Below are 16,274 nucleotides of genomic sequence, written 5' to 3'. Positions count from 1 at the left end.
TCCATACTACGAATATAAACGACACAAGCATATCCCTTTTCAGTAGCATCGGCAAATCCATGAAGCTCTAAGATGGGACATGAGGAAATATTCAAAAAACGAGGAATTTTGAACTGTGAAATAAGAGATAGTTCGCTCTTATATTGCTCCCATACACGAATTATTTCCGAAGGAGGACGATCCTCCCATTTAAGACCGGTCGCCCAAAGTTGTTGGATTAAATGTTTAATGAAAAAGGTAATAGGTGTTAAGTAACCACAAGGATCATAAATTCGAGCTAATTCGGACAAAAACGATCTTTTGGTACAAGGGACGTCTTGCAATTTGACTGAAAATTGAAAGACGTCGGACTGTGCAATCCACTTCAAACCAAGTATTTTTAATGAAGGACCATTTGCTTCTGGATCAAAATTAATGGAGTGAGGATTAATATGGGATTCAGGAAATTGCGACAACAATTTGGATTCATTCGAACACCATTTCCTTAATTCAAAGCCTCCTAACTTTAACAAAGCGACTAATTCGTCAACTAAAGTTTGTGCTTCTTCGAGAGTCGAAGCACCAAAATCAAAATCATCAATATACGAAGCATGACGAATAAGCGAGACGGCGTTAGGAAAACGAGAGCCTTCGTCTAATGCTAATTGTTGGAGAGTTCTTAAAGCGAGATACGGCGAAGATACTATTCCAAAAGTAACGGTTAATAAACGATATTCCTGAATTTCCTCAGCTCTAGAAAATCTCCATAACACGCGTTGATAATCCGTGTGTTCAGGAGCGACTAAAATATTACGATACATCTGACGAATGTCCGCACACAGCGCAAAACGATTAAGTCTAAAATTCAACAACAGCGAGACTATGTTCTGTTGCAGCTTAGGACCGACCAGTAAATAGTCGTTCAAAGATTTACCACTACTGGGACTTTTCTGAGACGCATTATATACAACTCGAATTTTACTTGAAACACTATCTGGTTTCACAACGCAATGATGTGGAATATAATACTTTCCCCTTTTCTTTTCGGCATTAGGGACTAACTGCATATGACCTAAATCAAGATACTCCTGCATATGAAAAGAATATTCTTTTTTCAAACTTGGTTGACGAGATAAGCGCCGTTCTAATGATAGCAGTCTATTTAAAGCAATATCATAGCTATCTTGCAAACAAGGCGGCGATTCACGAAAAGGTAAAGACACAACATATTTACCTGAGACGTCCCGATTATGCGTTTCCCGATAAATGTTCTCGCACAGAGCGTCTTCTGGTTCTGAAACTGGCTTTTCCGGTATGTTTTCCAGTTCCCAAAATTTCGATAACGAAGAATCTAGTGGGTCTTCAATATTTGAAAGACAAACAAGCGAAGTCGACGAAAGGTTAGGTGTGCTAGTAGGTCCTAACAAAATATAACCAAAAACGGTATTTAGGGCATCTGGTTGTCCCGCTTTACCTTCTAACAACACCTTCGAAAATATGCTACAACCAATTAACAAATCTATAGATTGACTACAGTTAAATTCGGGATCGGCTAACTTCAAATTTTTAATATAATTCCACGTCGATATGTCAATTTTGGTGCTCGGCAAATCCGAGCAAACCCGATCTGTAATAATAGCCTCCAAATGAAACACCGGTGACTCCTGATGACGAGGTTGGATAGAAAAACTTATTTGACCTTGATTCAGTTTCGTTTGCATCGAATTGAGTCCGTTAACTTCAAATGAACAAGGAGTTTTAGGCCAACCTAATCTACTGGCAGCTTTACGACTAATGAATGAACTCATTGAACCTGAATCTAGAAGACATCTCAAGGGCTGTTTACACCCCTTACTATCAATCGCGTGAACTAAAACGGTACCGAGCAAGATTTCCTTTTTTGTTTCGTTTTTCTTCCCTACAAAACTAGCAGCACAATGTGATATTTTAGGCGAATTGTGTTCGACTCCCGATGCCCCTGAATTATTAGTATTTTCTGTGGACGACTGACTATTGCAACGATTTCTATCAAAGTGCAACAAACTATTATGAAGGTGACTATTACATTTACTACATTTAAAGGCCTTTGGACACGACTTGACAGAATGATTAGCCTGATTAAGACACCTAAAACACGAGGAAGATTCTTTACAAAATTGGTATCTTTCTTTTGGAGATTTTTTCAAAAACAACGAGCAATGGTTAAGAAAATGACTTTGTTTACATAAAGCACAACATATTGACGACGAATTTGTAACAAAGGATGAACTACTATTATGCCTTGACTCATTGGAATGTTTATAATTACACTTTGGCTCCGTATAAGTTGGAGCCCTCGACGATTTCTTAGATTCACTTAAGCTACTATTCAAATTATCGTAAGCAATGTACTGAGTTTCAATAAACTCTACCAATTTTTGAAATGACGGGATTTTATTCGATTTATTTTCTAACTCAAATAACTTTACTGAATCCGCGTCTAATTTCGACAAAAGTAAATTAAACATAATAAAATCCCAATGTTCTGTCGGAAGACCTAATGTTTTCAATGCAGCTAAATTTTCTAAAAACGTGTCTACTAATTTAGCCAGATTTTTCGAATTAACTACCGATATTTTCTGTACGCCCAAGATCGCATCCCAATGCGCGGTCGCACAACGACGAACATTTGTGTAGCGTTTAACAATTAGGTCGTAAGCAATTTGATAATTATCGCTATTTATTGACAAATTACGAATCAAACTAAGTGGAGTCCCTTCTAAACATCCTTTCAAATATTTAAACTTTTCTACGTCTGCTAGGCCTGCGTTATTATGTACAACCGAATTATATAAGTCTAAAAACGAACTAAACTCCTTAAAATCACCCTTAAATTTAGGCAGCTCTATTTTAGGCAAGCGAATATTAGATTGTGGAACTACTACCGATCTAAATGGTTCTGGAGTTTCAAATTGTGGCTCAAATAATTCCGCACTAAATAGTTTTATTTTATAAAATTGTTCCAAAAATAATTCCCGAACATTTTCTTCAACCCTCGTATCCGCGTCTGGTACAGAAAGAATATTACTAATAATATTAGTGTGATGTTTTAAGAACTCTTCGCGAATCGAATCTAATTCTTCCAGTCTAATTTTAAATAAAGGGCGAATAGAAACGTCTGAACGGGCCTTAAAACCTAAATCGAAAATTAACTGAATATCATTTAAAGCAGTTTTTCTTAAAAATTTGAGCTTCCTATTCTTTTCTTCAAGTTTTTCCATTTTAAATTTTTAACAAGTTCCAATAATATTTATACAAACGAAAATGTACAAAAATGTGGTCTAAAACCCGAAATTACCGATTTGTAATTTGATACTTTATTAAAACGACGATAATCCCCTTTTAAAATCCCATATGGTCGATTTTACAAAAAGGTCATAAATTATTCTCGAGCCACGACAAGAGACGCAAACTTAAGATAAGAACCCTCAAAACGATAAAAAATACGACATTCGACGAAACCAACCATTAAAATTTAAATAAAACAAAATATTTTTTCAACAAATGAGTTTAAATCCGGCTAGATAGGCCAATGTGGGGTATTAACAAACAAATGTACTATTACAAATTAATAGTACTTAATTAACAGAACTATTCCTTCGGTAACTCTGGCGAGAAAATGGACTTTTCCTCATTGGTGCAAATAATTATTAAAATTTAAATGGTTGCAATAAACAATCAAAAACAATTTATAGGTTTAGGTAAAACTAGGTAAAAACTTACCGCTGGGTCTAATTACCAGGGTTTGCACTACAAAACAACGAACGAAATCAATTTAATATGCGTGCATGGGTTCCCGTGCCGGGTTGCGTCTTTTCTTTTCAACGACTGGTGCTCTTCTCCTTCAAAGGGACGCATTCCACGAGCCCGATGGCGGTACTTATAGGGATCGTAGGAATACAGGGAGGACAAATGTATTGATTAATTTATACAACCATATTTGAATTTAAACACTTCGTATTTTGTATACTACTTGTCATAATTGACTGACTATTTAGTAAGTACTCTATACTACTCAAATAATAATTTTTTATTTGTTTTGTCATGTATACATTTGTTTAGTAAACAACATGTATTTTAGCCTACGTTTCTTGAGGGCCCGAAGATGCTGTAAAAGTTTGTAAACAGCGAAACCCGTAGCCCAAAAAACCTATGATATATTGTGAGTAGACGACTTATTTCCCTAATATTCATGAACATTTATCTAAATACAAGAAATTTCAGAGTTTATATTTCATATATTAACAATTACTACTCTTCCTTGACACAGAAATTCTGTATTTGAAATATAGAGACTGAATACTTGATATAATTCTTAATATCCCAAATGTATTCTTACTTACCTTTTCTCTGTTAAACGGAAAGTTGCATAAACGGCAAAACGTGTCTGCTTTTATTCGATAATGTTGGATAAGATGTAAAGCAAACTCTGACAGCAACTTCTCAGTTTTACCACAAAACTTACAACTCCATATTTCCCTTGCCGATATATTCTTTTTATTTTTAACTAACTGTTCTAAAAACAATAAAAAATGTTAAGAAAAAATACTAAAAGATTCTAATAATTTACACCAAAATTCATAAAAGAAATGCAGTTTATGTTCTTTAATCCACGAGAATTTCAAAAATCGTATTTTATGTGCTTTATATAAATAAATAAACTATTAACAAGTGAACACAAATGTATTCAATAAACTAGTTCAGTATATTATAAAACAACTACTAGACATTACAACACCGAATATTAAAATTAATTCTGTTGATAACTCGAACGAATATAATATTTTTCATTTCATAAGAACGATGTTCATTAGTCTAAATCAGATGAATGCATTAAAGAAATAAATACTTGTATTAAAGTGGAACCTATAAACATAAAGTTATCTAAGATAAAAATAAACTACCAATTTATAAATTTAATATATTGTTAAGTAAGCGTCCGGCCTAATACATATGCCACCATTCCCTCCCAGACTATAAGCAATCGAATGACCACTACGTTGCGCAGCAAGGACGTTATGCATAGCTCGAAGCAAATCGTCTGGCTGCGCGAAGTTTCTGGGGAATTCGAGATAACTGATGGTTGTATAATATAAAAGGAGGATCGTTTGGGGCATAGAATTAATTAATCAAGCATACCCAAAATTTACTTCCTCAACACTCAGTATTTTATGTTAGCTTGTGTTGGTCGTAGTGGTTGTTAAGTCTTGTACTTAGATAGATAGATAGATTTAGAGAGGTGGCCTTTTGGCCTATTCCACTGCAACCTTTTCAGATCTATTGTGGTCTTCTAGTCCTAGATAACATTCTCAGGCCTGACCCTTTTTAAAGTCTTGTACTTTGTGCGTGAAGAGATTCTACTTGTCACAAAATTTGCCAAATCAAATTATTGTTAAAGAAGAAAGGATCATTGACTTAAAGGTGCTGCAATAAAAATAAAATCGTTCACGGAGGTTTCAGAAGTGGTTTGCTTGGCCGATGAGTCAAATTCAAACCAATAGATATGACGGCGTCAAAGTTCTATAGATTTAAGCTCAAGAAGTAAAACAACAAATGATAGATGGCAAAAACCAAACGAATGATGAATCACACATTAATCTCAGATTTGTAGTTTCCCATATCTCAACTTTCTGTATGTTATGCAGCAAACTTGTTCCTCTTAGTTCGACGGTACCTGCTAAGATACGCCAACATTTAGAAAATGTACGTAAAAAAACAATTATTAAGAAGCCAAAAATCTATGACGTACAGAGTATCAGAACAAGTGCACACTATCGTGAAAAGTTTGTTCGACGAAAAACATACACAGCATCTTTCAAACGATACAGTTTCGCACCGGACTGTAGATCTCTGAAGATACGTAAAACAAGAACTGGTTGCACGGTTTCAAAATCGCAAATTCATCTTGCAAATGAATAAATTGACTGATGTTGCTGGACTAGTCATCTTGCTAGTAATTATGTGATATCCATTTGAACATCTACTCGAAGAAGACATGGTTATGTACTCATCGCTGGCTACTAACACAAATGAATAAGAAATTTTTAACATTTTGAAGAAAACCAACCCGATTGGAATGAAATTTGTAACGATGTAGCAGTCAATTGCAGGTAGAATAGCAGAAGCAGTATGACGAATAAAAATGAAAGCGCCAAATTGTAGTTTCATTATTAGTTGTTAATGATGTGATAACAATAACTAATTTTGTCAAGTCATGTCCACTGCAATCCCGCTGTTCGCAATATTATGTAAAGATTATGGTAACAATCATAAAATACTGCTATTCTATACTGAAGTGAGATACTCTGATCTCATCTACTAGATTTAAATAAGCTCTATACCGCTTCTAATTAATATTCCTTAAAAAATCGTTTAACTCGTCTTCAGAACAAGTTTAAATGCAAACTGGACCCCGACTTTCTGGAGATCTTACTACTAATGAATGTTACTCCACTGACTCCTATTTGATATCTCATTAATTCCACTACATAATTTTTTTATGACTGATATATTTTATTTTTAAGATCAGAAGATCAGTTGATCAGAATTAAAAAAAAAACATTAAAAAAAAGTTATTTCTCATATGTTAGAATAAGTGATACAATGGACCGGCTCTAAGAGGTGTAAGTGTATGAAGGGCCTACAAATAGGCCCTGTGCCGATCTACCATAACTGAATATACCAGTAAAAGCTGAATAATTGGTAAAACATATGTAAATCTCTTTTAGTCAAATTTCACTTTTTATTCCAGTAATTTAAAGATTAAGATTAAAAAAATAAAGGCTTTAGCAAATCTTTATTTTAATACTTACCAACTACAGAATTCTCTGTAACATTATGATTCTCGTCATTGCTACTAGGTTTCCAGGTCTCCTTTTGCATTTTTGCAGCATAATACGGTGAGTACCAAACTTTTAAGGCTTCTCCTTCGCATATGTCTTTAACTGTTAAATAATAAATGTCTTCTCCATCCTATAAAAAATTTTTGTATCTAAATTGATCCATTTTCATAAGTTTATTAATATGATATTCATTTTTATTTATGAAAACGTTAATCTGTATATTTCTAAACTAAAGTTGAGAAATTACTATGAATAATGAAAAGGAATAAATGAAAGATTTGGAGGAGGGGATCATTCAAATGAAATAGGAGTGCTCTAAGGAGAAAGAAGAAATATTTGAAAATCCGAAATAACTTAATATTAATTGGAATTAAAATATTGATGAATATATATATATATATATATATATATATATATATATATATATATATATATATATATATGATGATGATGATGATGATGATGATGTCATTTTCTATAACAAGTGGCCATGTGGTTGCGTATTTGTGGAAAACAGCATTCTGAAATGAGTGAAAAACAAAATGGGAACACCCAAATGTAATAGGGGAAGTAGAAAAGAAAACAACGAAAACATGCTGCAATTAAAAATGAATTAAATGGGAAAACGTTATCAAACCACACATACTGAGAAGATTACATTAATATAATATGTACAGTAGGATCACTAACTGGGCTCCACTATGGCCCAGATGCAGATAAGTCCTAACAAAATATGGTTAGATGACATTTTATGTACTTCAGTCAGTTTATCTCTATTCTTATATGGATATGCAGAAGGAATTTGTTAAAACATTAATAATTGCAAATGCAGTATATACGTTGTTATCAACTATTAAATATAAGAAACTCTCTTATCTAGGACATCACTTGACTTTTACTTATTAATTTGAATATGACTTTAACTCAAAAGGACGGGAGACTAAGATATTTATGTGAATAGACACAATATATACAGTTGTACTTATAAATAAATCAAGCAGCAAAATCCTTTTTGTAATTTAACAGGTTAGCTGCGCTATGTACCTCCAGCTATCATTTCGATGGCTTGGTTCCAAATGGCTAACTACAATTTTTCCATTTTTTTTTTCACATTAAACAGCATAATTATTTTAAGTTTTATTCCAAATGTGGAGAATTGCATTAATTTAAAAATTAGCGCCAGAATATATAGAACCATTAGTATCTATGTACACAAAATTGTTCTGTGGAAAGAAATATTCAAAACATTGTGGTAACGTAGAGCTTGATGAGGAACATTAAAGATAATCTGGCTTAACATGTTTGGGCAATCAATAAATCTCCTACATATAGCTACTGACATATCACGACAGTTCTTGAGTGAGGGTAAAGATAATTGTTCTATACAGGAATAATCATATGTTCAATAGTAGTGTGACGCTAAGCACAATATCTCAAAAATGTATGCTGGACTCTTTCTATGGTATCAATATTGTTCTGAAAATAGGGTGACCAAATAACTGAACGGTATTCCAAAATAGTTTTAACTAAGCAACACTACACTAATATTGTTGAATCAATGGATAAATACTTGTATTCCTAGTAACGAAACCAAAAAGTTTAAATGCCTTTATTGAAATAGAGTTTATGTGGTTACAGAAAGTAAGCTTCTCATCGAAAATAACACCCAAATCCCGAATAGAAGAAACAAAAAACATAAACTTTATAAAACAACATTTTTTTACATTTAAGTAGAGTTTGTTCTGATTGCACCAATTTTGTAGTTGGTCTAAGTCACCCTTTAGGCCAGTATCTATAGCTTTAATATACACTGCGTATCACGAAAAAAAAAACCACCTTGAATTTTTTAAGAATTTTTCAATAACTTTAAGTTTATACAATTTATTCTATTGTAACTAAATTCCCACAATGCAGAAACACTTTTAGCGTCTTTTAGGCACCGAAAAACGAGAATTGATATCAGTTTTACAACTTCGGATAATGCACATATTGTTTGTACCTAATTTTTTTTGGAATATGGCTATTCTGTTTTTCAAAAACCTTTCACTAGTGTACAGTTGTTCGAAGAGTAAACTTGTGCAATTTTTAAATTAAAAACTATGGCTGAGAAATTTGCTAGATCTATTCAAATTGTTACTTTGATTGGTAATGGAATGAGTCAAAGAGAAGTGGCCAGACAGCTTGGAGTCAGTCGTTGTATGGTCCAAAAAATTTACCAACGATTCGTAGAGACTGGATCTCACGAACGACGATCAGGATCAGGCCCGAGAAGAATCCCGACGGCCAGAGAAGACCGTTCTTTACAACGCAATTCTTTGCAAAATCGGTTCTTTACGGCTAGATCAATCCTAAACCGTTTTCAAAATGCTCACGGGTGGACTTTAAGCACTTCTACCGTGGGAAGAAGGTTGAGGGAATTTGGTTTAAGGGCTCGCTGTCCAGCAACAGGGCCTTTGTTAACAGCAGCACATCGCCAACGCCGACTACAGTTTGTTAGAAACATTGGACGATAGAAGATTGGAAAAATGTTTTGTTTAGTGATGAATAAAGGGTGTTTCTTTATGGCTCAGATGGTCGCATCAAAAAATACAGAAGACGTGGGGAACGATATGCTGCTTGTGTTCGAAGAGGACGTGTTGGTTTTGGAGGAGGTTCGGTAATGTTTTGGACAGGCATTTTATTCGAGGGCCGTACTGATCTCGTATTTATTGATAGAGGAGCGCTGAATGCACACCGATACATTACCGAAATTTTAGACGAGCATGTAGCAGAGTTTTAAGGCAAAAACTTTATTTTTATGCAAGACAATGCGCAGCCACACGTAGCCTAATTGCAAGAACAACTACTCTGTGGGCAAATTTTTAACAACTGATGATATAGCATTTTTCACATAAAAATGCTTGCACCTCATTCAAGATTTACGACTTCAGAACCCCATAGCGTTGCCAAAACATCAGTATAGTTAGTAAGTGAGGAATTTTTAAAATGTCAACTATTTGTCAAACTATTATATTAACAGTAAATACACTTATGTACTAAATGTATGCATGTATGTATGTACAAGTATGGACTAAAAATTTTTATATTGTGTGATACAAAAATAATTTATGTGTCAAATTTTCAAGTTTATTGAGGTATGTAACTCAAAGGTCCATATAACATGCCACATACATCTATTGCAATTGTTCACATTTCTTTTTGAAGGAACTTGGTGTGTGATGATAACTGGTATTAAATGTATCCACTAGTGAAAGAATTATTGGTAGATAAAATTACTGATTGGGACCATGAGAAAAAATAAATGGAAAATACCGCAAAACTTTTTGCCTCATAAAAGTAGACCTGGTATTACATTTTTGGAATGCTTTCATTTACTTAAATTGTTCATGGTCTTTTTGTAGTTTATTCCTGATATTGCTAGACGATATTTAAAAAAGTTAGATTACAATTATTTTGAGAAAGTATTCATTACTTATTTGCTAAAGTTTCTAAACTTTCTTTTCCAATAACTTAAACAATCATCACACTTACCTGATAGCAAATAATATTTTGCTCTCGAAAATCAGCTGCTGCACTTACAAACATCATCCAATTGCATTCATCTTCATTAGTAGTATCCAAATAATACTCTGAAAAGGTTTGATCCTCTGATCCTCTTTCGCAAAATACCCTCAATGGGAAATTAATAGCAGGAAGTAAGGAACACAGTTTTTTAGAAACCAAAGGCCCAAATTGTGTTCCCTTTTCAAAAGGATACAATGCAGCAACATCATAAGTACCATCTGCCATATTTCTTAATTCTAGAGATTCTGGCATGGTTAGTCTCGCTCTGGTAGGAATGATTCTATCAGGAATCTAAAAAATATTAGATAATACAATATGAATCTGTATGCTAGGACAAAATGAATTTTACTAGTGAAATAAAGGAGATAGAGAACAAATAACACTATCTCCAAACGAAACACAAACATATCAAAATACATGGTATCTATTGGTTTAAGATAATTTTAGTTTTCAATACCATAAACTTATACTTACATGAGAAGTAACTTGTATTAAATCGCAGTCTGCTGGGACATGTTTTGACCCACAAATTCCACATAAAGACATATTGATAATAAATTTTATGGGGCAAATTATGTTAGCACCTAACCATTAATTTAAAATTTTATATAGTTAGGAACATTTATTGATTGAACATTTAGTTCAAATTATTTTTGTTTATTATTATGTTAGGTTATGTTGAAGTAACGATGGTAATGACAGAACTTATCTCTCTTTCCTTGTCTAAGAACTTAGCAATTATCTTCTTTTTGTTATTTGAACTTGAACTATACATTAATTATCTCGTATATTTAACAAATCCATGGCATTTATTACTTTTTAAAAATAAAATGAATAATTTATATAAATAACTTCAGAAAAAAAATCATATTGGTTTAAATCTAGAAAACTAAAACCTAAAAAAGTAATCATGACAGAGTGGTTGAAAAGGCAACATAATGAAGCTCCTGTTGTGATTTATGACATTTACTAAATTCAGTGTGACATTATATTATTGACCGGATTTTACAATATTTAAAATATAATAGAATTTTTTTCATTTATTTATATTTGTGGCAACTAAGCATAATGGGCTTCAATGATATGGTAAATTATATTGTTTACGATAATCCAATTTCTAAATCTACGATGTCATTTTTATCGGTAAGTTTAAAATCAAATTTAAGTTCTTTTTAAAATCCTATTTTTGCATTTTTGCTTAAAAATACTGGTAAATATTATGGTGTATTATACTATTCTAATTGAATACTTTAATCACAAAGTATTAAATTTGTAAAAATTCAATAAAAATGACATAGCTTCTGTCGTCTATCCTTAATAATTAAAGTCATATTTGCCTATTTCATCTATGACTCTTTTTTCTTGACTGCGTAAATATTTATATATTGATTGTCTAAGTTTGATATTATACCCCTTCTATTTACTCAATAATTCTGATTTATTTCAGGGTAAAAATTTTTCAACTGCTTCCACTCCCCCTTCAGTTACCATTATCACAGAGAAGACTCCTTTATGGAAGTTGGCTGCAGAACATGGCCCTTTTATCAAAATCGCTGGGGTTATGGGGGCCTCTGCTGTAGCATTAAATGCTTATGGAGCCCATAGGTCATATCCTAAAGATCAGGCTGATGAACTAAAAAAAATTTTTGAGACTGCAAACAAAATTCATTTTATCCACAGTGTAGCTATTTTGGGAGTTCCCATGTGCAGATATCCAATGGTGGTAAGTATGTTGCTTTGTAATATTAATTATAGAAAATCTAAATATTAGTGATAATATTTATCTAAGAAAAAATCGGTTCTCACATACATTAATAGCTTGATTACTTATAGGTTTTATATGGTGCACATAAACATTTTTTTAAATTTAATTCAATTGGCTTATTTTACATAAGTATATCTTTGATTTTATTTTGAATAGTATTTTCTATACTACTTTCCTTTAACTAATTTTTAAACTAAATTACTACTTTAAAAACTATAACAAAAATTTTACGAAAAGGATTGAAAAAAATTGGTACAATATTAAAGTTAAACAATAAATTGACAATGATATGTTGTTTAAACTATAGGAGGAAAAGCAATAATCAAGTGACACATAAAAATATATTTATACACAATTTTTATAAAGAAGTATTTTGCAATAAACAGGTCCATTGGACCCACTGAAATTTTCTGTATAAATGTCACTTGTAAATTGTTTTACTTATGTTAATTAAAAAATCTACCATTTCTTGCAACATTCATTTTGATTTGTGCACATATATGCACAGCGGGATTTATAGTGTTGAAATATTTTGAGAAATATATATGAAAAATGTAAATTGTAACTGAAATTGTATAGAATATTAAGTGTTCTTTTAGCTTCTAGTGTCCAAAAATTTAAATAACTATTTTATATTTATAAAATATTCTAACATATATTTTAGTTTATATTTAATAGGTTTAATGGTATTTATTTATAATTCTAGGTTGGAGGATTGATAGTAACAGGCACAACATTATTCTCAGGAACATTGTATTATCACGCCTTTACTGGAGATAAAAAACTATCAGGTCTTGCACCAATTGGAGGAACTTTGTTAATATTAGGATGGCTATCTATGGTTGTTTAAGGATAATTTTTTAGTAAGGTCTATTAATGTGTTATAATTGTTTTAGGTTATATGGATGACATGCATCCTGTGATGTGTACAAAACTATTTAATTCAATTTTAGTTGTAATTATTTTCCATCAGTGAAATCAAATAAAGTTGTAAGTCCAATATTATGTTAGTGTTTTCTGTTAATAGAAAATAACATTTTTTTGAAGTAGCAGCTTGTTTATATTGAAACACTGCATAATTAACTCATTATTCTCAAAAATATTTCTTGACTTAACACATCGGATGCACTCCCCAATTAAATAAGCTAAGCATTATCTTGTTCAAACTAGCTCACACAAACTAATAATGTTAATAAAATACAATTGATGGCAGCACCTATGCAAGTCATCATCCTAAACTCATAAGCATGAGCAGTAGTGAAATGGTTAAGAAATGAAATACTCTGATCAAAAATATATTCAATAGTCTACTAGTTATTATGTTTTATATGACAGTTTTGTCTATATTGTGTTTAGGAAAAAGTCTGAATCCGATCAGAACATAACTTTTACTGGAATAATCCACGCAGTCAAGCACATGGCAAAATGTATATTGGACAGAAATATGCTAACAGAGCTGAAGTACTGTGGAAAATAAGCAGGAATCAACTTGAGTCATAACAGGCTTTCTTCTTGGACATTTGCAAGTCAAGGCCTGCATACAATGGAACTATTTCATAGAGACTTAAACTGCAGGTTCTGCGGCAGCATACCTGAAATTGTCAACCATATCTTGAATAACTGAGAGGCATCAGATCACAGGTGGCACTTTTTGAATACTACCAAGTGAGTCCAAAAATATATGGTACCCATCCTCTACGCCTGTACAACTTAGTACAGGGTTTCAGAATCCTGAAATGGGTATCATGAATGAACAGAAGATGTACAATAAGCTAACTTGCTGAAGTATGAGTAGTTTATAACAGATGGCTTCCAAAACAAATGACAGTGTTATGAAAGTATTAAATAGTGTAAGACAAAAAGGTTCTCTAATGTATATCATCAAATACACATATATGGGAAAAGTTACTGGAGTATATGGGCATAGAACCAAATACTTAAACATTCTGCAAATTTTGGACACAAAATATTGTCTGATGTCAGGTATTTATGAAGGTACTAAGATACTAAGCTTTGTATATGATAACGAAGAAGAATAATATAACTAAACAGAGATAATGTAAGAGATAGTGTAATTAGAGTAATCAACCAAGTAGGGGATAAATTAAAAATGATTAAAAGACTGAAAGAAATTTAAAGATATCAGTCTACAAAGCCATAGAAAGTTTTAGTTTTTTACTTTTAAAATCTCTTTTCAGGAATATTGATAGATTAACAGCAGTATAACTCAAATAGCCACCTTAGAGTTAAAGTCATCAAGTATGACATACTTTTTACATACTTTAACAAACATTTCTGTACTTCTGAGTTTATATGGTGACACATTCTTTGTTGCATCAGTTCCCTCCCACGAAGTAGTTGAGAGTGTCTGTCTGACCTTTCTAATGTCAACATCATATTTTCTGACCTTCCTTCTTTGAGATCTGGATAAGCATTTCAGAAATATTTCCTGTTCCTCAGTTTTTTTCTGTCTCGATATATGGGGAACTGTTTCTTAGTTTGCACCTTTTGGAAGTAATTTTATTAGCAAAGTATGGCTAAACTGAATCCTCCGTTTTTTTTATTTTAATTGATTTGGACAATTCTAATTCTGGGAGAATGATATAGGATAATGGTGTGGAAGAAATATAGGTCTGTACATACAATGTGAGGATAGAATCTAATACGAAAGCATTCACTAGATCATCTTGATTGTTGTTTTTAGACACAAAACTATCATGTGCATATAAAAGTGGCCCGTGTTGACAGAAGAGGAACTCTCAAAGGGTGGAGATGCCTCAGTATTTCACAGAACACAAATTGGACAAGGAATTTCTCCACCATGACATGGCGCATCTCAATGGCTAAATGGAAAACTCATACAGACATAAAGGACAAGTGAAATAAGGTTATTGTTAAACAAAATTAATACTCTCGGATCAACTGAAGATATGAAACAAGGCAGAATCTACATATTTATTGTATTAAGGTTGTTGAACTACAATTCGATAACAGTTTTATTCAGATAGCCACGAGTGGCAATCATATATTGATTTAACCATCTGTGACACTGGTAACTAACAAGCAAAGGAAGTAGTTTTGCCATTATTAGGTCGAGGCTATTGAAAGAAAATCAATTAAGGTTCTATAAGAGAATGGTTACAAGAGCTTGAGTGTTAGGTGTAAGGGTAGGTATGTGTTTTTATGGTTCATAATTTTGTTTATGTAATTGGTTTGTTTTTTTAAGTAAATTTTTTTTTGCAAACCTTAGATGGTTATAAGGTCCTAAGAATCTTCAGGCCAGTCATAAGGGAGCCAAGATCTTAGCATGCTAAAAAAAACTCAAAAGGCTGAACATCGAAATCTTAGTAATTAGTGAATTACGATGGGCAAATTCAGATCAAGTACAAAGATAGGGTCATCAGATGTTTTATTCAGGTACGACGACAAAAATCACAATAAGTTTGTGAAACTTAATCTCAACTAGAAAGTTGAAAGACTCTCAAAGCTTTTATTCCAATATCCGATAGAGTAATCTAACTACAACCGAATCGACTTTAACGAAAAAGTAGAATTACTCTATGGGGAGATCAATTGGGCAATGATACTACTCTTTGTTAACAAATCTAGTGTTTTTTAGAAAAAAAAAACCTAGGCATTGGAAATACTTTCTTTGGTGTACCTCCTTTGAATACGTGTAGAGTCAACGCGAAGATATCAGAAAAGATTATAGGAAATCAAACAGACTACGTGATGATTGACAAACTTTTCTAGACAAAATTCATCCTGAGAAGACATTATGGAGCAGATTTAATCCCATCGCAAACATCTTATAACATTCATAAGTAAAACAACTAAATAATATTAGAAAAGTAAAGGAAATGTTGATAAGTTGTATATGTATATAGTAAACAATCAGGAAAGCAGAAAAGAAGTTACACAAATTCTTAACAAGATCCGATGCCAATGATGTTGAAATAACATGGACTGCAATTAAAGAACTTATAATTGAAACTAAAAAAGAAAAACTTAGTCATGAAACGCGAACTAAAAGAAAATGTTGGATGGCAGACAAAGCTTTACATACGAAGCAAATAAGTCCAATA

At 32.4% G+C, this 16,274-nt stretch overlaps 2 protein-coding genes across 6 annotated transcripts in view; one reads left to right on the top strand and one right to left on the bottom strand.

Annotated features, from left to right (window-relative positions):
* The window catches only part of LOC140434496 (uncharacterized), a 53,267-nt gene extending 42,000 nt beyond the window's left edge, over positions 1-11,267 (bottom strand). For all 5 annotated transcript variants that reach the window (XR_011950057.1, XM_072522805.1, XM_072522802.1 and 2 more), the window contains exons 1-4: positions 10,899-11,267; positions 10,392-10,715; positions 6,831-6,990; positions 4,362-4,534 (exon numbers count right to left, since the gene is read on the bottom strand). Coding sequence is in view for 4 of the 5 variants with exons in the window: in XM_072522805.1 (XP_072378906.1) it covers positions 4,362-4,534; positions 6,831-6,990; positions 10,392-10,715; positions 10,899-10,970 (729 nt within the window). In the remaining variant the exon portion in view is untranslated. The remainder of the gene's footprint in view (positions 1-4,361; positions 4,535-6,830; positions 6,991-10,391; positions 10,716-10,898) is intronic.
* A 111-nt stretch (positions 11,268-11,378) lies between these two features.
* On the top strand, positions 11,379-13,194 carry LOC140434498 (transmembrane protein 256 homolog). The gene is made up of 4 exons (XM_072522807.1): positions 11,379-11,567; positions 11,872-12,147; positions 12,896-13,030; positions 13,086-13,194. Exons 1-4 carry the CDS (start codon positions 11,493-11,495, stop codon positions 13,110-13,112), a joined length of 513 nt encoding a protein of 170 aa, XP_072378908.1. The 5' UTR covers positions 11,379-11,492; the 3' UTR covers positions 13,113-13,194.
* The last annotated feature ends 3,080 nt before the right edge of the window (positions 13,195-16,274 follow it).

The sequence above is a fragment of the Diabrotica undecimpunctata genome, chromosome 2 (assembly GCF_040954645.1).
Source record: "Diabrotica undecimpunctata isolate CICGRU chromosome 2, icDiaUnde3, whole genome shotgun sequence".
Taxonomy (NCBI): Eukaryota; Metazoa; Arthropoda; class Insecta; order Coleoptera; family Chrysomelidae; genus Diabrotica; species Diabrotica undecimpunctata.
Note: the sequence above shows the minus strand (reverse complement) of the source record. Positions and strands in the feature narration are given on the sequence as shown.